The sequence below is a fragment of the Pristis pectinata genome, chromosome 6 (assembly GCF_009764475.1).
Source record: "Pristis pectinata isolate sPriPec2 chromosome 6, sPriPec2.1.pri, whole genome shotgun sequence".
Classification (NCBI taxonomy): Eukaryota; Metazoa; Chordata; class Chondrichthyes; order Rhinopristiformes; family Pristidae; genus Pristis; species Pristis pectinata.
The window spans coordinates 4,012,946-4,040,756 of record NC_067410.1 but is presented as its reverse complement, the minus strand read 5'-3'; the positions used below and the strand labels follow the sequence as shown (position 1 = coordinate 4,040,756).

Genomic DNA, 27,811 nt, shown 5'->3' with positions numbered 1-27,811 from the left:
TGTTTCCATGCTGTATAAGTCTATGACTCTAAGGGGGGCTGGATTACAAAGGGAAGGAAGTTTGCTGTAACTCTATAGGGTTTTGGTAAGATCACACCTGGGAACTGTGTAGTTCTGTATAACTCTAACCAAATAAACAGCGATTTAGGGGTTGGCTGAGGGTTAAATACTGGGCACAGGACACTGGGGAGAACTCCTTTGTTCTTTGAAGTGGTGCCGTGGGATCTTTTATTGAGAGCACTGGTCTTTTTTCTCTGCTGTACAGTGCACTCCTTCAGCGGTGTTAGCTGATGTGCTTTAGTCTCTGGACTGCCACTTAGGTAGATTGAATCATTTACAGCGCAGAGAGTGACCATTCGGTCCCCTATAGACATGCTGCCCAAACCTGGAGCTGGGTCGGAGATTCCCACTTCCCAGCTCCTGGTTATGCAGTTATTCAGGCACCAGCTTCCCTTAATAATTCCTGTTCTTAATTAAGAGGGAGTCACAAGGGACTGCAGATGCCGGAATCTGGAGCAACAAGCAATCTGCTGGAGGAACTCAGCGGGTCGAGCAGCATCTGTGGGGGGAGGGGGAGGGGATGGGGTCAAGGGGATGAAAGGCCAGGATAGAGTGGACGTGGAGAGGACGTCTCCATCAGTAGGAGAGTCCAGGATCCAAGGGCACAGCCTCAGAATACAGGGATGTCCCTTTAAAACTGAGATGAGGAGGAATTTCTTCAGCCAGAGGGTGGTGAATCTGTAGAATTCATTGCCACAGAGGGCTGTGGAGGCCAAGTCACTGGGTGTATTTAAGAACATAGAACACTGCAGCACAGAACAGGCCCTTCGGCCCACAATGTTGTGCCGATGTAGCTAATCCCTCCTACCTACAGAATGCCCAGATCCCTCCATTTTCCACTCATTCATGTGCCCATCCAAGCCCCTCTTAAAAGCCCCCAATGAATTTGCCTCCACCACCCTATCAGGCAACGCATTCCAGGCATCCACCACTCTCTCAGTAAAAAACTTACCCTTCACGTCTGTTCTGAACTATCCCGTCTCACCTTAAATTCATGCCCTCTGGTATTGGATCATTCAATAATGGGAAAAATATATTGCTTGTCCACCCTATCTATGCCCCTCATAATTTTATACACTTACAACAGATCACCCCTCAGCCTCCACCGCTCCAGAGAAAAAAGCCCAAGTTTGTCCAGCCTCTCCTGATAGTACATGCCCTCTAATCCAGGCAGCATCCTGGTAAACCTCCTCTGCATCCTCTCTAAAGCCTCGACATCTTTCCTATAGTGAGCTGACCAGAATTGCACGCAATACTCTAGATGCGGCCTAACCAGAGTTCTATAGAGATGCATCATAACTTCTTGACTCCCATACTCAGTTCCTCAATTAATGAAAGCAAGCATCCAATAAGCCTTCTTAACCATCCTGTCTACCTGTGTAGCCACTTTCAATGAGCCATGGACTGCACCCCAAGGTCTCTCTGCTCTTCAACACTGCTAAGGTCTTGCCTTTAAGAGTGTACTGCCTCTTGACATTAGTCCCACCAAGGTGCAGCACCTACATTTATCCAGGTTAAACTCTATCTGCCATTTCTCTGCCCACATTTAAGGCAGAGGTTGCAGAGATTGATAGGTTCTTGATTGGTAAGGGGGTTAAGGGTTACGGGGAGAAGACCGGAGAATGGAGTTGAAAAATCAGCCAAGGTTGAATGGCGGAGCAGACTCGATGGGCTGAATTCTGCTCTCATGTCTTATGGACGGTGGACATTTTGGGTTGAGAGCCTGCATCAGGATATAGGGTTTCAACCCGATGTATCTGTAAGTGCAGACCTATGCCTTCCCTTTGATGCTGTTCCAATTATTTGCCCACTACTGACATCAGACTGACTGGTTTGCAGATCGTCGCTGTTCCTATTTAAATACGGTAACACGTCAGCATTTCCCAGCGGTACTCCTGCAGCCAAAACTGATTGACAAGTGACAGTCAGACTTGCATTATTTCCTCCTTTGCTTCCTGTAAGTGTCTCAGGTGCATTTTATCAGGATCTGGTATTTTATCTTTTTTTAACGCTACTGGACCCTTCAATATAGACCTGATGGAGGCATATAAGATCATGAGGGGCATAGACATTGTCTTTTTCCCAGGGATGGGGGTGCTTAAAAACAAGAGGGCATAGGTTTAAGATCAGAGGCGAGAGATTTACAAGGGACGTCAGGGGCAGCTTCTTCTCGCAAAGGGTGGTGCGTATTTGGAACGAGCTGCCAGAAGTAGTGGTTGAGGCTATTAGCAATGTTTAAAAGCCATCGAGATAAGTACATGGATAGGAGAGGTTTAGAGGGCTATGGGCCCAAACACGGGCAGATGGGACTAGCTCAGTGGGCAGCATAGTCGGCATGGACGAGTTGGGCCAAAAGGCCTGTTTCCATGCTGTATGACTCTGTGACTCCAATGTACTGCTGCCCTCTCTATGCTTATTATTTCCAGTACTACACATTCTTGTTCCTTGTTGCTAATGTCAGCAGTATTTCCCTCTTCCATGATGGACAGATGCAATGTATTTGTTTACAATTACAGATGCATTTTTAATCTCCGAACATGCACCCACCCTTTCCTTTCTAATACTCTTCCCTTTTACGTATTTATAAAACATCTTGGGGTTTCCTAAACGTTTCCTTCCTGTTCTTCCTTCACCTTCCCCAGTTTTACCTCTGCCCACAGTCTTGGTTCTACAGTGCTGATCTTTGGATATTGCAACAAACTTCTCTACATCCAACCCTATGTGAGCTCTTTTCTTAAACATCAACAAGATGATGAAGGAAATGGTTCATGCATAGGAATGCTGTAGGAAATTTAATGATATTAATAGAACTCATCATCTCAATGAGAAAACAGGACTATGAGATCAGTCCTGCTTTTATGTATCTGGGAACCTGGTGGGTCCCTACACCCTGCATTGCTCAATGACGACAGTGATACCCTTCAAACAATTTTTCCTTGCCTGTCAAGCACCTTTAGGATATCCTGAGATTGTCAAAGACACTGTGTGCTTTTATTCTGGTTTCTCACAACAGCATCTGAAATGTTGATGCTGGTTTGGGAGAAGAATTGGCTCTGGTGGGCAAATTCGTTCAATAATTCATCAGCAGTTGCTGGTGGCTTAGTGTTTTTATCTCTCAGGCTGACAAAGTCTTGCATTTCTCTAGTCATTTCCACATCCAAAGAAATGCTATAACTGGCGTAATACTTTTTGAAGTGGAGTCACTGGTGAAATGTCCTGAGCCAGAAGACTTACTGTCTCGATATACAACATAAGTGGATAGGGTGATAAAGAAAGTGTTATGGCATGCATGCCTTATGGTTGGCATTGAGTCATGTTGTGGTTGTATAAAACTTTGGTTTGGCACATTTGGAGGACTGTGCTGCAGTTCTGGTCACCCCATACAGGAAGGACATGGAAGCTTTGGAGAGGGTGCAGAAGAGGTTCACCGGGATGTTGCCTGAATTAGAGTATTAGCTACAAGAAGAGGCTGGACAGACTTGGATTGTTTTCTCTGCAGTGTCGGAAGCTGAGGGGCAACCTCACAGAAGGTTATAAAATGATGAGAGGCATACATAGGGTAGATACTCAGAGTCTATTTCCCCAGGGTATCAAATATCAGAGGGCATAGCTTTAAGGTGAGAGGGGAAAAGTTTAAATGAGATTTGCAAGGTTTTTTTTTCACACAGAGAGTGGTGGTGTGCCTGGAACATGCTGCCATGAGTAGTGGTGGAGGCAGATATGATAGCAAGATTTCAAAGGCATTTAGACAGACACATGAACAGGCAGGGAACAGAGTAATATGGACCATGGCAGGAAGATTGATTAGCTTCCATTGGCCCAGACATCGTGGGCTGAAGGGCCTGTGCTGTACTGTACTGTTCTACGTTCTATAAATCAGGTGCACATGGGGAGAAATTATTCTTGCTCTCTTCTAAGCTGCTTTTGCGGTGAACTTGAATGAGGCACAAAGTGAAGGGGAAAGATGGAATGGACTCTACACACAAAGGATACATGACCAGAGGAACAAAGGACTGCAGATGTTGGAATCTGGATGAAAAACACGATGACGCTGGAGGAACTCAGCAGGTCAGGCAGCGTCCCGCGGAGAAAAGCAGGCGGTCAACGTTTCGGGTCAGGACCCTTCTTCAGGACTGAAGATAGGAAAAGGGGGAAGCCTGATAGATAGGAGGGAAAAGCAGAGCAGTGATAGGTGGACAAAAGAGGGGAGGCGGGGTGGGCACAGGGTGGTGATAGGTAGATGCAGGTAAGAGATAGTGATAGGCAGGTGTGGGGGAGGAGGGGAGAGCAGATCCACCGGGAGATGGGTCAAAGAGAAGGAGAGAGGGGAAAAAGGGTTAGGAAAGGGAAGAGGAGAGGAAGGTGGGGGTGAGTTTGTGGGGAAGGGGGGTGGGGATTACCTAAAAGTGGGAGAATTCAATGTTCATGCCGTTAGGCTGCAAGGTTCTGAGACAGAAAATGAGGTGCTGTTCCTCCAGTTTGCGCTTGGAATTCTCCTGGCAGTGGAGGAGGCCGAGGACTGACGTATCAGTGATAGTGTGGGAGGGGGAGTTGAAGTGACTGGCAACGGGGAGATGCAGATCGCGGTTACGGACAGAGCGCAGGCGTTCTGCAAACGGTCACCTAGTCTGCGTTTGGTCTCACCGATGTAGAGGAGGCCACTCCTGGAGCACCGAATGCAGTAGGTGATATTAAGGGAGGTGCAGGTGAATCTCTGTCTCACCTGAAAGGACTGTTTGGGTCCCCTGGATGGAGGTGATGGAGGTGGTGTAGGGGCATGTGTTGCACCTATGGCGGGGGCAGTGGAAAGTTCCCAGGTGGGAGCAGGATGGGTGGGGGGGGGGGGGGGGAAGAATACGTGACCAGTGCTGGTGGGGACACTGAAGGGGTCAAGCTGATTGGCTCTGTTGCTGCTATTGGCAACAAAGCACTGGGTCACTGATGTCAATCATTGATGGAGTTAACAGCACTGTAGCCATAATGTACAAAGGGTTAGTTATGCTCCTGGTGGGGAGACCTAGAGATGCCTGTTTTGGGAAAAATGAATCACCTTGAATGTCTTGTCTGAGCTGCCCAACTTCTCGTACATGAGGAAGGAACCCTTGATGTCACAGAGTTTATCCGAGTCTCCGTGTAGGATGAGCACTGGCCAGGTGATCTCGGGGAAAATCTTGTCAAGCTTGGTCACTGCGTGCAACACCTGAACAATAAACCTCATCCTAAAAGGTCCAAGGTAGTTGAGAGGGTCATTCATGTAGTTTATTACCTGCAAGAACATAAACACATTATATCGTAATGGGGCTTCACCAGAGGACAACAGATCTCAGCAACCATGTGAATCATTTGAAAGTAAACCGGGCTAGAGATTGTTAGCGTTATTGTTACCCTGAAACTCTTGTCAGAGGATCGAGGGCATATAAATGTGCTATATATTGTAATTCTATTGCAATTGTATGTAACTTTTTGTAAGTACGGATGTATTAGACAGCCCATAGGATAGCACAATGGCAGACCAGTTAGTGCTGCTGCCTCACAGCTCCAGAGACCCGGGTTCGATCCTGACCTCGGGCGCTGTCTGTGTGGAGTTTGCATGTTCTCCCTGTGACCCTGTGGGTTTCCCTCGGGTGCTCTGGTTTTCTCCCACGTCCCAAAGACGTGTTCATAGGTTAATTGGCCTCTATGAAATGCAAATTACCCCCTCAGCATAATGAGAACAAGAGTTGGAGGGCAGGTGAGAGAAAAGAATGATAGGGTACAGAGAAATAAGGAGAGGGTGAATAGGATGAAGGGTAGGGTAGCATGGACCTGATGGGCCAAATGGCCTGTTTCTGCGTTGTCAGAAAGAATTAGTATGTTCTAGAGGCTGAGGGTAGAAAGTTGGGGTAACAGAGTCATCCTTGGTAGATCTTGGGAGCCCATGTGATTAAAAACTATGTGCAATTACTATGTGCAAATAGTAATCAAAAGGTGCTCCTGGGGTTCTGGGTTTCACAAATGTGACAGGCAATATGACAATATTTCTACAGAACTATGATAAGTGTGAATATCATGACAATTTGTACAATTTAGCACTTGACAGCCAGCCAGGAGGTGAGAAGAGTGAAGGGCATCATCTTCACAGTCTACACTGTCTGTTGTTCAGGGGTACAAGAAAGTCACAGATCACAAGACAGAGGAGCAGAAGTAGGCCATTCGGCCCATCAGGTCTGCTCCGTCACTTCACCATGAGCTAAACTATTCTCCCATCTAGCCCCAATTCCCGGCCTTTTCCTCATATCCCTTGATACCCTGACTAATCAGATACCTATCAATATCCTCCTTAAACCCCCTCAATGATCGGGCCTCCTCAGCTGTACGTGGCAACAAATTCCATAAATCCACGACCCTCTGGCTAAAGAAATTTCTCCTCATCTCTGTTCTAAATGGGTACCCTCTAATGCTAAGACTGTGCCCTCTTGTTCTGGACTCACCTACCAAGGCAAACAACTTCGCCACATCTATTCTGTCCAGTCCTTTCAACATTCTATGAGGTCCCCTCTCATTCTTCTGTACTCCAATGAATACAGTCGAAGAGCTGACAAACGTTAATCATATGTAAGCCCTTTCATTCCGGGAATCATCCTCGTAAATCTCCTCTGAACCCTCTCCAACATCAGTACATCCTTCTTAAGATAAGGGGCCCAAAACTGCACACAGTATTCCAGATGAGGCCTCACCAGTGCCGCATAGAGCCTCATCAATACATCCTTACTTTTATACACTATTCCTCTCGAAATGAATGCCAACATAGCATTCGCTTTCCTTACTGCCGATCCAACCTGGTGGTTAACCTTTAGGGTATCCTGCACGAGGACCCCCAAGTCCTCTGAAGCTTCTAACAAACAACAACATATGCTGGATAAAATTGGCCTCAATTTTCTTTGTGACTTGAGATGTTCAAAATAATGTAGTGATTTGACAGGTTAACTAATGACGATTCATTGAAGGACAATCCAGAGAAATTCCCACAAATTTAGGGTTTACTTTTAAGTGGATGGACCAAAACTAAATACAAAATAACCTTCACAAAATGCGATGATATATGACCAAATGGTTGAAAGGAGAACCCTGGGCTGAGAAGTGGCAGATGGAGTTCAACCCGGAAAAGTGTGAAGTGATTCACTTCGGGAGATGGAATTCATAGGCAGAATACAAGGTTAATAGCAGGACTCTTAGCAGTGGAGGAACAGAGGATCTTGGGGTCCACGTCCATAGATCCCTCAAGTTTGCCACACTGGTCGATAGGGTTATTAAGAAGGCGTATGGTGTGTTAGTCAGGGTATTGAGTTCAAGAGGTAATGTTACAGCTCTATAGAACTCTGGTTAGACCACACTTGGAGGTTTGTGTTCAGTTCTGGTCGCCTCATTTTACGAAGGATGTGGAAGCTTTAGAGAGGGTGCAGAGGAGATTTACCAGGATGCTGCCTGGATTGGAGAGCAGATCTCATGAGGATACATTGAGTGAGCTGGGGCTTTTCTCTTTGGAGAGAAGGAGGATGAGAGGTGACTTGATAGAGGTGTACAAGATGATAAGAGGCATAGGTCGAGTGAACAGTCAGAGACTTTTTCCCAGGGCGACAATGGCTAACATGAGGGGGCATAATTTTAAGGTGATTGGAGGTAGGTTTAAGGGGGATGTCAGGGGTAAGTTTTTTACACAGAGAGTGGTGGGTGCGTGGAACGCACTGCCGGCAGAGCTTGTGGGGCAGATACATTAGGGACATTTAAGAGACTCTTAGATAGACGAATGATAGAGGAATGGAGGGCTATGTGGGAGGGAAGGGTTAGATAGATCTTAGAGCTGGATAAAATGTCGGCACAGCATTGTGGGCTGAAGGGCCTGTACTGTGTTGTTATGTTCTATGTTCTATATTGTAGCAGGGTGTGTGTGTGTGTGTGTGTGTGTGTGTGTGTGTGTGTGTGTGTGTGTGTGTGTGTGTGTGTGTGTGTGTGTGTGTGTGTGTGTGAGAGAGAGAGAGAATCTGTGTGTGTGTGTGTGAGAGAGAGAGAGTATCTGTGTGTGTGTGTGTGTGAGAGAGAGAATGTCTGTGTGTGTCTGTGTCTGTGTGTGTGTGAGAGAGAGAGTATCTGTGTGTGTGTGTGTGTGTGTGTGTGAGAGAGAGAATGTCTGTGTGTGTCTGTGTCTGTGTGTGTGTGAGAGAGAGAGTCTGTGTGTGTGTGTGTGTGTGTGTGTGTGTGTGTGTGTGTGTGTGTGTGTGTGTGTGTGGCTCTTAGTAGGTGAGGAGAGGCCAATTAAAAACCTTGTGGTCTGTTGTTCCCCGTTGTTGTAGGCTCAATGTGGGAATAGCTGATTACTAATTTGTCTGGGGTGTCAGTCAGTGGACTTTAATAGAATTAATGCAGTAGGTTCAGCGATCGAAATTTGAATCACGTTGCACTGCTGGAGGATTTATCAACTTCATTTAGAATCTATTTTATCCAAATAGGAGAACACACCTCTCGTTGTGATCTGGACAACCACCGTGGGTCCATGTATCCCAGGGAGAAATTTGGCATCAGATGATACATCATTCTGGCACAGCACAACTAGAGTGGAGAAAGCAGAACAAGTCCAGGTAAGTCCAAGACCTTGTTTGGATCCACATTTCACCTAAGGATTGTCATTAAGGTGTTAGGAGTTAAAGCATACCTCTCGGAGCATGTAGGCGCCAGTTCAGAGAGCTTAGATGTGGTCACAAACTCTCACAGGCCTCTTCTTCAGAGGGTCAACCAATTTGGGTGACACTCTCCCTGCAGGACGGAGTCAGTGAAAGCTCCAGGGAACTAAAATCCCATCAGCCTGGCTGGTTAAACTCTGCAGATCCTATTAAGAGAGGAGCTGGGCAATTTTGCTAGTGCCTTGTGCAACATTCCTCCCTCAACTACTGCCACCCATAGACACATAAATACTATAGTCATCCATTCATTTCATTGTAGGTGAGAACTTGTTGGAATGACTGGTCCAGTAGTCCGGAGAACAGAAGCCTATATGTGAAAATCTGAATTTGATTTTAATAAATCTAGTCTCAGTAACATGTTGTGAAGCTGCTGGATTTCATAAAATCCCAAATGGCTTGCTGATATTTCCATGAGGAAGAAAATCCTGCCAGGAGATCCCAAAATCCTAAACCACTCCACCATATTAAACCACCACTCAACCTGAACTGTGATAATATGGAGAACATGGAACAGCACGGCACAGGAACAGGTCCTTCCACCCACAATGTCTGTGACAAACATGATGTTGAATTAAACAAAACCTCTTCTGCCTGCACATGATCCATATCTTTCCATTCTCTGCAGGAGGCTAAAGAAATTCGGTATGTCCCCTTTGACACTCACCAACTTTTATCGATGCACCATAGGAAGCATCTTATCTGGATGTATCACGGCTTGGTACGGCAACTGATCTGCCCCAGGACTGCAAGAAACTGCAGAGAGTTGTGGACACAGCCCAGCGCGTCATGGACACAAGCCTCCCCTCCATGGACTCTGTCTATACCTCTCGCTGCCCTGGTGAAGCAGCCAGCATAATCAAAGACCCCACCCACCCGGGTCATTCTCTCTTCTCTCCTCTCCCATCAGGCAGAAGATACAGGAGCCTGAGGGCACGTACCGCCAGGCTCAAGGACAGCTTCTATCCCACTGTGATGACTATTCAACGGTTCCCTTATACGATGAGATGGACTCTGACCTCACAATCTACCTTGTTGTGACCTTGCACCTTATTGTCCACCTGCACTGCACTTTCCCTGTAGCTGTGACATTTTGCTCTGTACTGTTATTGTTTTTACCTGTACTACCTCAATGCACTCCGTACTAACTCAATGTAACTGCACTGTGTAATGAATTGACCTGTATGATCGGTATGCAAGACAAATTTTTCACTGTACCTCGGTACAAGTGACAATAATAAACCAATACCAATACCAATACCAATATTCATGTGTCTATCTAACAGCCTCTTAAACACCACTATTGTATCTGCCTCCACCACCACCCCTGGCAGCCCGTTCCAGGCACCCACCACCCTCTGTGTAAAGAAACTTGTCCTGCAGATCTGCTTTACCTTTCCCCCTCTAGCTTAAATACATATCCTCTAGTACTTGACGTTTCAACCCTGGGAAAAAAGATTCTGACTGTTTACTCTGTCTATGTCTCTTGTAATTTTATGAACTTCCATCAGGTCTCCCCTCAGCCTCCGACGCTCCAGAGAAAACAACCCAAGTTTGTCCAACCTCTGCTTTTAGCTCATGCCCTCTAAACCGGACAGCATTGTGGTAAATCTCTTCTGCACCTTCTCCAAAGTCTCCAAATCCTTCCTGTAAAGATGCACAAAGGCACATAGATTTGAAGAGATCAGAGAGAAAAATCTTTTGTGGGGTCTGAGAAAGGGGCTTTCATACATGCGCCACTGGAAGGAAGGGAGAAGATTCCATTGGGTCAGGCTGCAGGTAAATTGCACTAGGGACTAGGAAACTACATAACTATGGTTGAAAACTAATACAATTGTAGGAAAGGTTATAGAATTGAAGGGAATGATAAACAGATTAATAGAAAAGATCAGAAGTTTAAGGGTGATGATGTATCAAAAAACAAAGTCAATTTAAGGGAAAAACTAAAATCAAAAGATGAACCATGTATTTATAACAGAACAAATGGCTTTGATGTAATGGCTGTCAGAACCAGGATTACATGATGGGGAAGGCTGGGAATTAAATCTTCGAGGATGCCTGGTGTTTGATGAGGATAAGGTGGGAAAGGAGAGGGAATAGCCCTGGTAATATAAGGTGATGTCAGGGCAGGTATGAGGAATGATATTGGCCCAAGAAACAGGCAAGGATAGTGTGTGGTGAGGAGGTTGGGGTCACAGTATGGCGGCAGGTAGAGTCATAGAGTTGTACAGCACAGAAACAGGCCCTTCGGCCCACCATGTCTATGCTGACCTTTTGCCATCTACTCTAATCCCAATTGACTGCATTAGGACTGTATCCTTCTATGCCTTGCCTATTTAAGTGTCTGTCTGAATGCCTCAAATGTAGTGATTGTACCTGATTCCCCCGCCTCCTGTGGCAGCGCGTTCCAGATATCAACCACTCTTGGCGTAAAAAACTTAGATCCCCTTTAAAGTTCCTTCCTCTCAACTTAAACCAAGTTCCTTCCTCTCAACTTTCCCAACTACTGTGGGAAAAAGATTTTGACACCTACCCTATCTATGCCTCTCATAATCCTATACAGTTCTAACTTGTCACCTCTCAGTTTCCTTCGCTCCAGGAAAAACAAGCCCAGCCTGTCCAATCTCTCCCCATAACTAAAGACCTCCAGTCCAGGCAACGTCCTGGTGAATCTCCTCTGCACTCTCTCCAGTGCAATCACGTCCTTCCTGTAGTGTGGTGACCAGAACTGCACACAGTACCAAGCCAGTGTTTTGTAAAGTTGCAACATAACATCCCAACTCTTATATTCTATGCCCTGATCTCTGCAGGCAAGCACGCTGTACGCCTTCTTCACCACCCTATCCACCTATGTTGCCACTTGCAGGGAACTATAGACTTAAACCTCAAGGTCCCTCTGTTCATCAACTTTCCTTACTGACCTAACATTTACTGCATATGCCCAACCCCTGTTTGACTTTCCAAAATGCATCACTTGTCAGGATGAAATTCCATCTGCCAAACTTCCCATCTGATCTGTACATTACAGTAGTGGGCAGGCACGTTAGTGTAGTGGTTAGCGTGATGCTATTACAGCGCCAGCGACCCGGGTTCGATTCCCGCCGCTGCCTGTAAGGAGTTTGTACGTTCTTCCTGTGTCTGCGTGGGTTTCTTCCGGGTGCTCTGCTTTCCTCCCACATTCCAAAAACGTACGGGTTAGGAAGTTGTGGGCATGCTATGTTGGCGCCGGAAGCGTGGCGATACCTGCGGGCTGCCTCCAGAACACTCTACGCAAAAGATGCATTTCACTGTGTGTTTCGATGTACACGTGACTAATAAAGATACCTTATCTTATTTTATATCCTGCGATAGCCTTCGACAACCTTCCTCATTATCCACAACACCATTAACGTTTGTGCCATCGGCAGACTTACTAATCACTCCTCCTACATTCATATCCAAGTCGTTAATATATATAACAAACAGCAAAGGTCCCAGCAACGACCTCTATGGTACACCACTGGTCACAGACTTCCAATCAAAGAAACATCCATACACCACTACCCTCTGCCTCCTATCACCAAGCCAACTTTGGATCCAATAAGCAGCTCACCTTGGATTCCCTGTGCCTTAACCTTATGGACAAGCATTCCATGTGGGTCCTTATCAAAGGTGGTGCTACCACCTCTCAGCTCCAGTGACCTGCTTCCTGACTTTCGGACGGTCTGTGTGGAGACAGAGGGTAATGCTCGATGGGACTTATTCTAGCTGGAGGTCTGTGACTAGTGGCTTTCCTCAGGGATCTGTACTGGGACCTCTGCTGTTTGTGATGTATGTAAATGACCTGGATGAAAATGTACACGGGTGGGTTAGTCAGTTTGCAGATAGCATGAAGATTGCTGGTGTTGTGGATAGTGTAGAAGACAGGCAAAGGATACAGCGCGATATAGATCTGTTGCAGATATGGGCGGAGAAATGGCAGATGGAGTTCAACCCGGCCAAATGTGAAGTGTTGCACCTTGGAGATCAAATGTAAAGGGACAGAACACAGTTAGTGGCAGGACCCTTAACAGTGTTGATGAGCAGAGGGATCTTGGGGTCCAAGTCCATAGCTCCTTGAAAGTGGCTGCACAGGTTGATAGGGTGGTGAAGAAGGCGTATGACATGCTTGCCTTCATTAGTCGAGGCACTGAGTTCAAGAGTCAGGAAATAATGCTGCAGCTTTGTAGAACTTTAGTTAGGCCGCATCTGGAGTATTGCATTCAGTTCTGGTCGCCCCATTACAGGAAGAATGTCGAGGCTTTGGAGAGGGTGCAGAAGAGGTTTACCAAAATACTGCCAGGATTAGAGGGCATGTACTATGCGGATAAGTTGACAAACTCGGGTTGTTTTATCTGGAGCGGCAGAGTCTGAGGGGAGATCTGATAGAGGTTTATAAGATTATGAGAGGCTTTGATAGAGTAGATAGCCAGTATCTTTTCCCCAGGGTTGAAATGTCTAATACCAGAGGGCATCCACTTAAGGTGATGGGGTAAGTTCAAAGGAGATGTGTGGGGCAAGTTTTTTACACAGAGAGCGGTGGGTGCCTGGAACGTGCTGCCTGTGGTGATGGTAGAGGCAGATACGATAGGGGCATTCAAGAAGCTCTTGGATAGGCACATGAATGTGAGGGAAATGGTAGGATATGGACATTGTTTAGGCAGAAGGGATTAGTTTAGTTGGGCATTTTATTACTAATATATTGGTATTGGTCTACTATTGTCAACTGTACCGAGGTACAGTGAAAAACTTGCATAGTTTGTACAGATCAATTCATTACAAAGTGAATTGAAGTAGCACAGGGTAAAAACAATAACAGAATACAAAGTGTCACAGCTACAGGGAAGTGCAGTGCAGGTAGACAATAAGGTGCAAGGTCAAACAAGGCAGATTGTGAGGTCAGGAGTTCATCTCATTGTATAAGGGAACTGTTCAATAGTCTTAAAAAATTTGGATTGACACAACATTGTGGGCTGAAGGGCCTGTTCCTGTGCTGTACTGTTAGAACATAGAACATAGAACACTATAGCACAGTACAGGCCCTTCAGCCCATAATGTTGTGCCGACATTTTATCCTGCTCTAAGATCTATCTAACCCTTCCCTCCTACGTAGTCCCCTATTTTTCTATCATTCATGTGTCTATCTAAGTCTCTTAAATGTCCCTAATGTATCTGCCCCCACAACCTCTGCCGGCAGTGCGTTCCACGCACCCACCACTCTCTGTGTAAAAAACTTACCCCTGACATCGCCCTTAAACCTTCCTCCAATCACCTTAAAATGATGTCCCCTCATGTTAGCCATTGTCACCCTGGGAAAAAGTCTCTGGCTGTCCACTCGATCTATGCCTCTTATCATCTTGTACACCTCTATCAAGTCACCTCTCATCCTCCTTCTCTCCAAAGAGAAAAGCCCAAGCTCACTCAACCTATCCTCATAAGACATGCTCTCCAATCCAGGCAGCATCCTCGTAAATCTCCTCTGCACCCTCTCTAAAGCTTCTGCATCCTTCCTATAATGAGGCGACCAGAACTGAACTCAATACTCCAAGTGTGGTCTAACCAGAGATCTATAGAGCTGCAACATCACCTGGCGGCTCTTGAACTCAATACCCCGACTAATGAAGGCAGATACACCATACGCCTTCTGAACAACTTTATCGACCTACGCGGCAACCTTGAGGGATCTCTGGACCTGGACCCCAAGATCCCTCTGTTCCTCCACATTGCTAAGAGTCCTGCCATTAACCAAGTTCTATGTTCTATGAGTTTGCGCACTCTCTCTGTGACCGGTTTCCTCTGGGTCTCCAGTTTCCTCCCACATCCCAAAGATGCGCAGGTTTGTAGGTTAATTGTCTGCTGTAAGATGCCATGAGTGTGTAGGAGGGTGGTACATTCTAGGGGGAGTTAAAGGAAATGTAGGGAGATTTAAGTAGGATTAATGTAAATGGGTGTTTGGTGGAAAATGTAGACAGAGAGTTGAAGTTTTTATGTTGTATGACTACATCTGAAGGTGGGTGTTATGATAATTGGTAGGAATTGGATTAGATTGTTTTGACTTGGATTTAAAAGATTGTTTTCTCTGGAGCATCGGAGGCTGAGGGGAGACCTGATAGAAATTTATAAAACGATGAGGGGCATAGTCATAGGGTAGACAGTCAGAATCTTTTTCCCAGGGTAGAATTGTCAAATATTAGAGGGCATAGGTTGAAGGTGAGAGGGGGAAAGTTTAAAGGAGATCTGCAAGACAAGTTTTTTTTACGCAGAGGGTGGTGGGTGCCTGGAACAGGCTGCCAGGGGTGGTGGAAGCAAATACGAGAGTTGTGTTTAAGAGGAATTTAGACAGGCGAGTGAACAGACAGGGAATGGAGGGATATGGACCATGGGTGGGCAGATGGGATTAGTTTAATTTGGCATTATGGTCGGCACAGACGTGTTGGGCCGAAGGGTCTGTTTCTATGCTATATGACAATGCCTGCTGGAGGGTGGTACAGAATTGGTAGGAAATGATGGGAATGTGAAAGAGAATGGGTTACTGGGAAACTTGTGGAGCAATGGGACTGATGGAATTGCTCGGAGAGCTGGCATGGATTCGATGGGCCGAATGGCCTTCTTCGCTGTCATTAGAAAATATAAACATCTGTAAAAATCAGTACAGGTAGAGATAAGAGATATCAAGGGACACTGACTAGTTGGGGAGGCTCACAGGAGTTCCAACAGCACAATTGGCAAATGGATTAATCAAGAAAAGCTTGTAGCAAACACAAACTAATAAACCCAGGGCACGTTAATCTTCATTTCGACAGAGTAAGTCAAGTCGGCAGAAGTCGTCAGAGGATCACTTCATAGGATGCATTCAGGATGGCTCCTCACGGCACCTCAGCACGGCACCATTGAGGGACGGGTCATTCTAGGGATAAGTTGATGGAATCAGATAAGGTTGATTAGGAATCTGACGGCAAGGATCCTCAAGGGAAAAACAACCAAAAGATAACATTTGTTTTGCATGTCGAAATAGATGCAGCACATTCAGAAATGGCTTGAACAAAAATAAAAGCCGATTACATAAGTTTGTGATGTGCTCAGTTGGAGTAGATTGGGAAATTAGATTAATATAATTGGGTCAGCAGGTAAACAATGGCAAACATTTAAAGAAATATTTCAAAGTTCTCAGCTGACGTGCATTCTACTGTGGGCCAATCATCAATGACCTTCCTTCAGTCGTGAGGTCAGAAGTAGGGACGTTCGCTGATGATTGCACAGTGTTCAGAACCATTTGCAACTCCTCAGATAATGAATCAGTCCACGACCAAATGCGGCAAGACGAGGACAATATCCAGGCCTTAGCTGATAGGTGGCCAGTAACATTTGGCCACACAAGTGCCAGGCAATGATGATATCCAAGAGAAAATCCAGCTACCACCTCCTGACATTCAATGGCGTTTCCATCACTGAATCCCCCACTATCAATATCCTGGGGGGTTACCACTGACCAGAAACTAACCTGGAGTAGCCATATACACAATGTGGCTACTAGAGCAGGTCAGAGGCTAGGAATCCTGCAGCAAGTAATTCACCTCCTAACTCCCCAAAAGCCTGTCCAACATCTACAAGGCTCAAGTCAGGAGTGGGATGGGACACTGGCCTGGGAGAGTGCAGCTTCAACAACACTCAAGAAGCTCGACACCATGGAGAACATAACGGCCTGCTTGATAAGCAGCCCATCCCCACCACTGAAAACATCTACGGGATACGCTGCCACAAGAAGGCGGCATCTATCATCAAGGACCCCCACCATCCGGGCCATGCCATCTTCTCGCTGCTACCATCGGGCAGGAGGTACAGAAGCCTGAAGTCCCTCACCACCAGGTTCAGGAACAGCTACTTTCCTACAACCATCAGGTTCTTGATCCGACCTGCACAACCCGAACCCCACCTCAGCAACGGAAACCTATGGACCTCCTCTTGCACTATGGGGGACTTGTCTCTGATTATGTCTTTTTTGCACTAAAGTCTTGTTTTTGCGCACTCTTTTACTCTCTCTCTCTTCACTGCCTTGTGTAATTTCTGAGTAAACTCTGTACCTACGTGCCTGTCATGCTGCTGCTGCAAGTTTTTCATTGTACCTGTACCTCACCGTACTTGTGCACATGACAATAAACTCAACATGACTTGACAACCATTCACTCCACCACTGACACACAGTAGCAGCAGTGTGTACAATCTACAGTAGGCACTGCAGCAACTCACCAAGACACCTTCTGCAGCACCTTCCAAACCCACCAGCTCTACCAGCTAGCAGGACAAGGGCAGCAAGCACTGCCACCTGGAAGTTGCCCTCCAAGCCTTCATTTCAAGAGGACTAGAACATAAAAGCAAGGATGTACTGCTGAGGCTTTATAAGGCATTGGGCTGACGGCATTTGGAATATTGTTAGCATTCTTATTTACCCCAAACTGCATCAGTCAAGAGACAACCAGAATAAGAGTCTGGAGTCACCTAGATGACAGATTTCATTCCCTGAAGGAAATGGGAGCTAATTGGACTTTTACAACAATCCAGTGGTTTCATAGTTACTGTTGCTGATACCATCTTTAAATCCTAAGGTTATTTAATTACTCAAAGTTCAAAAAAAACCCTGGACGCTTTAAGCTTACACCACTGGGTTAATGGTTCGAGTTTCTAGATGTTAATCAGTAACTTGACTGCAATGCTGCCATCCAAATGAAAGATTGTAGGAGTCTTATAACGAGGCAAAAGGGAAGAAAGAAAATAAATTAATGTAGAGAAAACAGCAGGAGAAATTATTATGATGAATATTAAAATATCTGGTGCAATAAACAAATATTTTGCATCTGACTTCAGTGTAGAGGGCACAAAAATGTGAAAAAATATTCTAATGGCTGTGACAAGTTTAAAGTAATTAATATCACTAAAGAGAAATTATGGGAGAAATCAAAGACAAAAAATTGCCTGGACCTGATAACCCGCAGCCCAGGATTCCTAATGATCATAGTTATAGAGTTGTACGGCACAGAGCAGGCCCTTAGGCCCAACTGGTCCATGCCGACCAAGATGCCCCATCCAAGTGAGTCCCATTTGCCAGCATTTGGCCCATAACCTTCTAAACCTTTCCAATCCATGTCCCTGTCCAACTGTCTTTTAAAAGTTGTTATTGTACCTGCCTCAACCACTTCCTCTGGCAGCCCATTCCACCAAGATACCACCCGCTGTGTAAAAAAATTGCCCCTCAAGTTCCTATCTAATCTCTCCCCTCTCACCTTAATCCTATGCCCTCTCGTCTCAATTCCCCAACCAGGAAAAAGACAGTGCATTCACCCTATCTATACCCCTCATGATTTTATACACCTCTGTAACATCACCTCTCAGCCTCCTGAGCTCCAAGAAATTAAAGTCCTAGTCTGCCCAACCTTAAACATAGAGCATAGAACAATACAGCACAGAACAGGCCCTTCGGCCCACAATGTTGTGCTGACATAGCTATTCCCTCCTACCTACAGAATGCCCAGATCCTTCCATTTTCCTCTCATTCATGTGCCCATCCAAGCCCCTCTTAAAAGCCTCCAGTGAGTTTGCCTCCACCACCCTATCAGGCAATGCATTCCAGGCATTCACCACTCTCTCAGTAAAAAAACTTACCCCTCACATCTCTTCTGAACCTACCCCCTCTCAGCTTAAATGCATGCCCTCTGGTATTGGATCGCTCAATAATGGGAAAAAGATATTGCTTGTCCACCCTATCTATGCTCCTCATCATTTTATACACTTCCAACAGATCACCCCTCAGCCTCCACCGCTCCAGAGAAAAAAGAAAAGAGGAAACCTCTCCCTATAACAGTCCCTCAAAGTCTTGGCAACAGCCTTGTAAATCTTTTCTGCACTCTCTTAACCATTTCCCTCTGACTACCTTCATGAACAAAATCTATCCATCACTGCCATGAATATACTTGGTGACTGAGCCTTCACTGGCCTCTGAGGTAATAGAGTCCTTCCAGTTTAATAACATCTTTCCTGCAGCAGGGCGACCAAAACTGAACACAATACTCCAAGTGCAGCCTCACCAGCATCCTGTACAATGGCACCATGACCACCCAACTTTTATACTCAACGCCCTGACTGATGGAGGCCAGCGTGCCAGAAGCCTTCTTCACCTGTGACTCCACTTTCAGTTGAGCATGCACTGGTACTCCAAGGTCCCTCTGGGGGGGGCATTCTCTAACAGGACTGATCGGAGGACAGATTTCTTACTGCAGAGGGTTTGCATATCTTTGGAAACCTCTACCTCAGAGGCCAGTGAAGGCTCAGTCACTGAGTATATTCATGGCAGTGGTGGATAGATTTTGTTCATGAAGGCGGTCAGAGGGAAATGGTTGCGAGAGTGGAACCAAGACACAAGCAACAGCTGTGACCTTACTGAAGGGTGGAGAAGGCTCAGGGGACCACGCATTTCACCTTCTTTGCAGCTGGGATGGTAAACCCCATCCCTGCCAGCAAAAGTCACAATATAGAGACACAAGAGATTCTGCAGAAACTGGAGCAAAACACAAAAAGTGCTGGAGGAACCCAGCAGGTCAGGCAGCATCCATGGAGGGAAATAAACAGTCGATGTTTCGGGCCGAGACCCTTCATCAGGACTGGAAACCAGAATAAGAAGGTGGGGGGAGGGGGAGGAGCACAGGCTGGCAGGTGACTGGTGAGTTCAGGTGATAGGGGGAAGGCAGGGGGTGGGGGTGGGGGGGAAGATGTAATAAGCTGAGAGGTGATGGGTAGAAGAGGCCAAGGGCCGAAGAAGGAGGAGTCCGGTAGGAGAGGGCAGTGGACCGTGGAATAAAGGATGGGGGAGGGGAGGAGGGGAGATGGGCAGGTCATCAAGGCGGGGGAAGGGAGCCACAGGAATAAGGGAAGTCACAATATATTTTTTAATTTACATCAACTCATGATATTCACCACAGTACGAGAAGAGCTTACCAGTGCTTTTGTGAGAAACAGTGCTCTGTGTAAGTATATGTTTTCCTTTTTGTTTTTGAAACTGTGAAATTGGGTTCAAGAAAAAACTTGATGCATTCCTGGTGTTAAACATAGAACAGTACAGCACAGGAACAGGCCCTTTGGCCCACAATGTTGTGCTAAGCTAATTAAACTAGTCATTAAATGCCTAACTAAACTGATCCTTTCTGCCCACAGGATGTCCGTTTCCATTCTCTGCACACTCTGTACCTACCTAAGAGCCTCTTAAACGCCTCTGTCGTATCTGCCTCCACCACCACCCCTGGCAGCACATTCCAGGCACACAGCACTCTCTGTGTAAAAACCTTTCCCTGTACATCTCCTTTGAACTTTCCCCCACTTAACTTAAATGCATGCTCTCTACTATCAGACATTTTCAATCCTGGGAGAAAGATATCAGCTGTCTACTCTATCTGTGTCTCTCATAATCATATAAACTTCTATCAGGTCTCCCCTCAGCCTCCAACGCTCCAGAGAAAACAACCCAAGTTTGTCCAACCTCTCCTTGTAACTAATATACTGTAATTCAGGCAATGTTCTGGTGAACCTCTTCTGCACTCTCTCCAGAGCCTCCACATCCTTCCTGTAATCTGGCAACCAGAACTGCACACAGTACTCCAAAGTGGCTAACCAAAGTTTTATACAGCTGCAACATGACTTCCCGACTTTTATACTCAATGTCCCAACAAATGAAGGCAAACATGCCATATGCCTTCTTTACCACCTATTCCACTTGTGTTGCCACTTTCAGGGAGCTATGGACTTGCAGCCCAACATCCCTCTGCACATCAATGCTCCTAAGGGTCCTGCCATTTACTGTGTACTTTCCTCTTGCATTTGAGCTCTCGAAATCCAACACCTCATACTTGTCTGTATTAAACTTTATCTGCCCAAACCTCCAACTGCTCAATATTCTGCTGTACCCTTTGACAACCTTCTTCACTATCCACAGCCCTGCCAATCTTTGTTACTAATCAAGCCACCTACATTTTTATCTCCATTGTTTATAAGATAAGATAAGATAAGATTTATCAGTCACATGTACATTGAAACACATAGTGAAATGCGTCTTTTTGCGTTACTGAGAATGTTCTGGGGGCAGCCCGTAAGTGTCGCCACGCTTCCGGCACCAACATAGCATGCCCACAACTTCCTAACCCGTACGTCTTTGGAATGTGGGAGGAAACCGGAGCACCTGGAGGAAACCCATGCAGACACGGGGAGAACGTACAAACTCCTTACAGACAGCGGCCAGAATTGAACCCGAGTCACTGGCGCTGTAATAGCGTTACGTTAACCACTGCACTACCATGCCGCCTCATATGTTATATATATATGTGTGTGTGTGTGTGATCCTTGCAGAACACCACTGGTCACAGACCTCCAGTCAGAGAAGTGCCTCTCCATCACTACCTTGCACCACTATGGCCAAGCCAATGGTGTATCCAACTTATCAACGCACCATAGATCCCATGTGAGTTAATCTTTTGGATCAGCCCAGTATGAGGGACCTTGTCAAATGCTTTACTAAAGTCCATGTAGACAACATTCACTGCCCTACCCTCATCAATCATCTTTGTCACGTCCTCAAAAAAGTGATTCTTACTCACTGAGTGTGTAAGACTCATTCACTGGATCCCCACACTTTGGCCCTGGACACTACTGAAACCTTTCATGGAAGGACTCATAACTAAAATAGCCACTGATACCTCACATAGTAATGAATGAATTTCCTGACCCAAATCTATCAGAAAAGCACGGATCCTTGTAACTTCAGCCCAATATTATCAAGGAATTGAACATTTAGTAAAACACATGCTACACAATGCAAACTGCCAACTCCAGCTACTGTTTTTATCTCATCTTGCAGTTCGGGTATCAGCAGCATATGAGTAGAAGTTCCCCAGACCTGGCGGCTCACTAGTGGATCAGAGCAAGGCGACAAGGACAAACACAGACTGCCTTTTCCCCTTCCCGGAACACTCACCTCCAGCAGCAGCCCTGCGACCCCGGCAGATTTCTCTGATGCCCTCCCATCCTGTTTCCAATCATTGATCGATTCCTGAGGTCAAGGCCCACTGCTACAGTGGTCATTAAGTGGGACGTCGCTGCCATCATAAAGCCTCTTTTAATTCTTAGTCAGATCCTTCACAACGGTTCCCCGTCCCGTTCAGAGACCACCACTGCTCCATGGTCACTGCCCTAGGATCCATCAAACTTTCTTCGAGGATCTTGTGATGACACAAAAAGGAAACATCCCCCATCTATCGGCTCCTACATTGTGTTGACCCCTGTGCTGCTACATCATATTGATGGAATTCAATCGCACTGATAAATCAAATCATAGAATTGTTAAGGCCCACAAAGAGGCCATTTGACCCCTCAAGTTCCTGATGGTTTCTCACAGAGTAATCATTTTGGTCTCATTCCCTCTCTCTTCCTCAACAACCCAAATAATTTTCCCTCAGTCGTCTTCCTGGTTCTCTTACAGGATTCTGGATTGACTGTTTCCATGGTGATGTTTCCAGATCATCACTGCTCTCTGATTGTGGGGATTTTCCCCTCACCCCTTATGTTGCTTCTGCCCAAAACTTTAGATCCTTGTGCCCTGGTCTTTGAACCACCAGTAATGAGAACAGTCGCCCTTTGCCTATCCTTACTGAACCAGTCATTATCATCGTGCCGATAACACATCCTTGAGGAGCAGCTGGTGAAAACCTTGAGGTGGGAGTGAATGCTTTTAACCAGGTGCCTGGGTAGGTTGTAGAGTTGGGAGGCATTTTACCTTCAATGGGGTTGCTGATTCGGGATTTACTAATACCAAAGGTGCCATAAAGATCACCCCAGCAATCTCATGTTGTCGTTCTTTCCCCACGTATGTTGCAACCAATCCTCCCTGAAATGAGACAGAACTATATTAACAAAGTTAAATTGGTAAATTGGTTTATTATTGTCATATATACTGAGGAACAGTGAAAAACTTTGTTTTGCATGCCATCCATACAGATCATTTCAGTACATCAGTGCATTGAGGTAGTACAGAGGAAAACAATAACAGAATGCAGAATAAAGTGTGACAGTTACAGAGAAAGTGCAGTGCAGGTAGACAATAAGGTGCAAAGGCCATAACGAGGTAGATTTTGAGGTCAAGAGTCCATCTTATTGTACTAGGGAACCGTTCAATAGTCGTATAGCAGCGGGATAGAGGCTGGTGGTACGTGCTTTCAGGCTTTTGTATCTTATGCCCAATGGGAGAAGGGAGAAGAGACAATGTCTGGGGGTGGGTGGGGTCTTTGATTATGTTGGCTGCTTTACCGAGGCAGCGAGAAGTGTAGACAGAGTCCATGGAGGGGAGGCTGGTTTCCATGATGTGCTGAGCTGTGTCCACAACTCTCTGCAGTTTCTTGCGGTCACAGGCAGAGCAGTTGCTGTACCAAGCCGTGATGCATCCGGATAGGATGCTTTCTATGGTGCATCAATAAAAATTGGTGAGGGTCAAAGGGGACATGCCAAATTTCTTTAGCCTCCTGAGGAAGTAGAGACACTGGTGAGCTTTCTTGGCTGTGGTGTCTACGTGGTTGGACCAGGACAGGCTATTAGTGATGTTTATTAATGAGATAGAGCCTGTCATACTAGAGCTCAGAGGGCACATATCTGGAAGGTCCAGCCTTGATTCCTGCTCTGTACAGCCTTGGAAAAAAATTGGCTCATTGCCAGGTAAAGATCCTGTTAGCGGGAGTGTAGGAAGCTTGCCACCTAGTTCAAAACTCATCCAATTATCCTCCCTCCTTAATGCCTTTAACACACCACATAGCAATTCAGGTGAAGGCCAGTGTGAGAATGTGGTTGAGTTTTTGCCTGGTTGAATCCCAAAATGGCAGCTGGGGAATTTAAAGCCAAGTGATTTAGTAAATCTGGAATGAGTTGCTAAACCCAATAAATGTGGGACATGCAAGAGACTGCAGATGCTGGAATCACTGTAACCATGAAACTGCTGGGCTTGGAAAACCCACCTGGTTCACGAATGCCCTGGGGCAGAGGAACCCTGCTGTCCTTACTCATGAGATCCCTAATTCACAGATATAATTAACTCTTGGCAGCCTCCTACTTCAGGGTCAATTAGGACCAGCAATACATCCACATATTCACATCCTCCTAATGAACAACTAAATAATAATCAGACCAGATTTGCCACCCAGTCACAAGAAGAGGGATTGGATTGGGTTGGTATGGCAATTCCAACGCACAGGAATGCAAGACGCTGCAGAGGGTAGTGGACACAGCCCTCCCCACCACTGACAGCATCTGCAGGAGGTGCTGCCTCAAGAAGATGGCATCTATCGTCAAGGGTCCCCACCATCCGGGTCATGCCCTCTTCCCGCTGCTGCCGTCAGGCAGGAGGTACAGAAGCCTGACAGGTCCCACACCACCAGGTTCAGGAACAGTTACTTTCCTACAACCATCAGGTTCTTGAACCGACCTGCACAACCCTAACCCTCCCTCAGCAACAGAACACTACGGACCGCCTCTGGCACTGCCACGGACTTGTCTCTGATAGTTATCTTTTTTTGCACTAAGGTCTTGTTTTTGCACAGTCTTTTTTCTCTCTCTCTCTTCATTTCTTGTACATTTATGTATAATTCTGTGTGTTGTCTGTACCTATGTGCCTGTAATGCTGCTGCAAGCAAGTTTTTCATTGTACCTGTACCTCACCGTACTTGTGCGCATGACAATAAACTTGACGATTTGACTAAGAGCTGTCTTTCAGCATTGTACAACCATACAGCATGGAATACAAGCCCAGCTCGTCCATGCCAACCAACGTGCCTCCCTGAGCTAGTGCCATTTGCCTACATTTGATCCATACCCCTTTATGCCTTTCTTATCAATGTACCTGTCCAAATGTCCTGTAAATGTCGTAATTGTACCCGCCTCTGCCACTTCATCTAGCAGCTCGTCCCACATACCCACCGCCCTCTCTGTGACAAAGTTGCCCCTCAAGTTGCTTTTCAATCTTTCCCCTCTCATCTTAAACCTGTGCACCTTCACCGTAGGGACTGGGAAGGATCAAGAAGGCAGCTCACCACCACCACCCCTCTCATGGGCAATTAGGGATTGGCTGCCTTACCAGATCCTAAAAATGAATAAATAAAATCAACTTAGAGTAAACTGTACAGGGTTGGGGGGGGTGGTGGCAGAGGTGGGGGGGGGGGGGGGATAAAGAATCTGAAATTACCATAAGGTCCTATGTATGAGCTGCACTGGTGTATAAGTCACTCTCTCCCTCCCCCACCACACCCTTTGAGGACTTCAATTTTAGGAAATCACCTTTCTTGGTTTAACATATATGTAACTTTTCTTGTACAAGCATGAGGTAATAATGAAAAAAAGAAATCAGTTCAAATCTTGAAGCATTTCTGCATTGTGACACATAATTTCATTGTTTAGTAAGATAAGAACAAACATGAAGTGGTGGCTTGAAAAATAACCAAGCCTAATTAGATTAAATACATGGGTGTAGAAGGCTCACCCATTTACAAGTCATCTGCCTCTGTATAGCCCATGTGAAGATACTCAGGAGGTAAACTTATACACCAGTTTTTACAGTATATGAGCAATTCTAAACAGCAAATTCTTTCATGTTTTGTTCTGGTGGGTCACTTACAAGGCCTTGAGCCAACAGAAATAGAGGCAGCCTTGGGTAGCGTTGCTTGACCATGTCGATGTGTTGCAGGCAGTCACGGACATATGTTCTGAAGTTAGGCACACTTAGTCGTTTGCCTTCACTTTGCCCGTGGCCAACTGTGCAAGGATGAAAAGAAGTGGCTTAGAGGCAAGAAAGAAGTGGGAGGAGAGTTCCCTTGAAGGCTCACAGACCAGGAGAGTGCTCAGCTTCCTCCTCAGCTGGGGTAGGTTTGAACACAAGCCGAGTGAAGCTGGATTTGTTTCTACTGATCACTAATTAACGACCCCCCTACTACCAATGCTCACCCCCGACTCCCAACCACCATGGTAAATTGGTTTATTGTTGTCACATGCACCGACGTACAGTGAGAAGCTTTGTTTTGCATGTTGTTCATACAGATCATTTCATCACATCAGTACATTGAGGTAGTACAAGGGAAAACAATAACGGAATGCAGAATACAGTGTTACAGTTACAGAGAAAGTGCAGTGCAGGCAGACTATAAGATGCAAGGCCATAACGAGGTAGATTGTGAGGTCAACAGTCCATTTTATCGTACTAAGGGATCATTCAATAGTTTTATAACAATGGGGTAGAAGCTGTGTTGAAGCCTTGGTTAAAAGAGCAGAAAGATTGAGACCATAAGGGAGACCACAGCAACCATACTGTGCCTCATTATACCTCTGAGAAATATCTCGATGGGATTCATGCACAATTTAGCACTGGAAACTACTATAATAACTGGTAATTGGTTTGTTATTGTCACATGTACCGAGATACAGTGAAAAACTTTGCGTGCCATCCAGACAGATCATTCCAAATGTAAATACATCAGGGAGGTTTGTAGATCCTGGAGTCATTTTACCTTCAATGGAGTTGCTTATTAGGGAGTTATTAGGGAGTGCAGAATTAGAGGAAAAGTGAAGAAAATGGAAAGAGAGGCAGCAAGAACCAAAGCCCGATCTGCCATCTGGAACCACCTGTCCTGAATGCGGAAGAACTTTCAGAGCCAAGATTGGACTCATAAGCCACTTGAGAGCCCATAAATAAATCAACGGAATGAAGACCATCGTCCTCGACCTTGAGGGATAGCCACGACATGACTATTAGGGAGTTACTAATACCGAAAGTACCATAAATAAAAAGTACTATAAAATCCCCCCAGCAATATCATTTCATCTGACCTACAAAGTGTAAGAAAATGCTTGCAGAATCAAAATTGGCCTCACAGCCCAACAGGTCCATGCCTTCTCTGTATAGATCTGGAGATCATGGGTTCAAGTCTCACTCCAGTAATTTAAGAAAAAATAACTTACGCCAGCATGCACTTATTTTTGGTATCTACTTAACAGTCTGAAGACATTCCAAGGCCCTTTAAGTGAAGGTACTGGTATATTTTAGTAAAACATGGCAGATAATTAGTTCATAGCCAGCTCCCACAGAGAGTTTTGTAATTGTGATGTTATCGTCTTAGTGAGCACATGACCATTATATGAAGGAGGAACATTACAGGGGTGTGTTGATCAGCTGGGTAAGTGGCCTGAAGATTGGCAAGTGGCTTTCAACTCAGATAAGGGTGAAGTGTTGCATTTGGGAAGTCAAAGCAGGGTAGGACTTATACAGTGAATGGTCGGGCCCTGGGGAGTGTTGTGGACCAGAGGTACAAGAGATTCTCAAATCAGATGCAGATGCAGGTGTAAACTCCGCGACTCCCTTGTCCACTCGTCCCTCCCCACTGATGACCCTCCCGGCACTTATCCCTGTGACCATACAAAGTGCTACACCTCCTCCCTCACCACCATTCAAGGCCCTAGACATTCCTTCCAGGTGAGGCAGTGCTTCACCTGTGAATCCGATGGTGTCATCTATTGCATCCGGTGCTCCCAGTGTGGCCTCCTGAACATCGGTGTGACCCGACGCAGATTGGGTGACCGCTTCGTCGAGCACTTCCGCTCTATCCGCCACAAAAGCAATGATCACCTGGTGGCCAGTCACTTCAATTCCACATCCTACTCCCACACTGACATGTCCATCCACGGCCTCTTGAGCTGCCGCACTGAGGCTAGACATAGGTTGGAAGAACAACACCTCATATTTGGCCTTGGGAGTCTCCAACCTGACGGCCTCAACATGGATTTCTCCAACTTCCGGTACCCCTCCCCTCTTCCCCCTCCTTTGTCTTCCCTCGTTCCTGGGGTCCCCTCACCCCTTCTCTTTCTCCTTGACCTGCCCATCTATTCCTCACCTCCTTCCCTTTATTCCATGGCCCACTGCCCTCTCCTACTGGGTTCCTTCTTCTTCAGCCTTT

The 27,811-nt window shown here is 46.0% G+C and overlaps 1 protein-coding gene across 1 annotated transcript in view; it reads right to left on the bottom strand.

Annotated features, from left to right (window-relative positions):
- Positions 1-5,077: 5,077 nt before the first annotated feature.
- LOC127571293 (monoglyceride lipase-like) overlaps positions 5,078-27,811 on the bottom strand; it is a 56,684-nt gene continuing 33,950 nt past the window's right edge. Inside the window, exons 4-7 of the mRNA XM_052017562.1 lie at positions 25,483-25,619; positions 22,603-22,713; positions 8,557-8,646; positions 5,078-5,326 (exon numbers count right to left, since the gene is read on the bottom strand). Coding sequence (XP_051873522.1) covers positions 5,078-5,326; positions 8,557-8,646; positions 22,603-22,713; positions 25,483-25,619 — 587 coding nt within the window. The remainder of the gene's footprint in view (positions 5,327-8,556; positions 8,647-22,602; positions 22,714-25,482; positions 25,620-27,811) is intronic.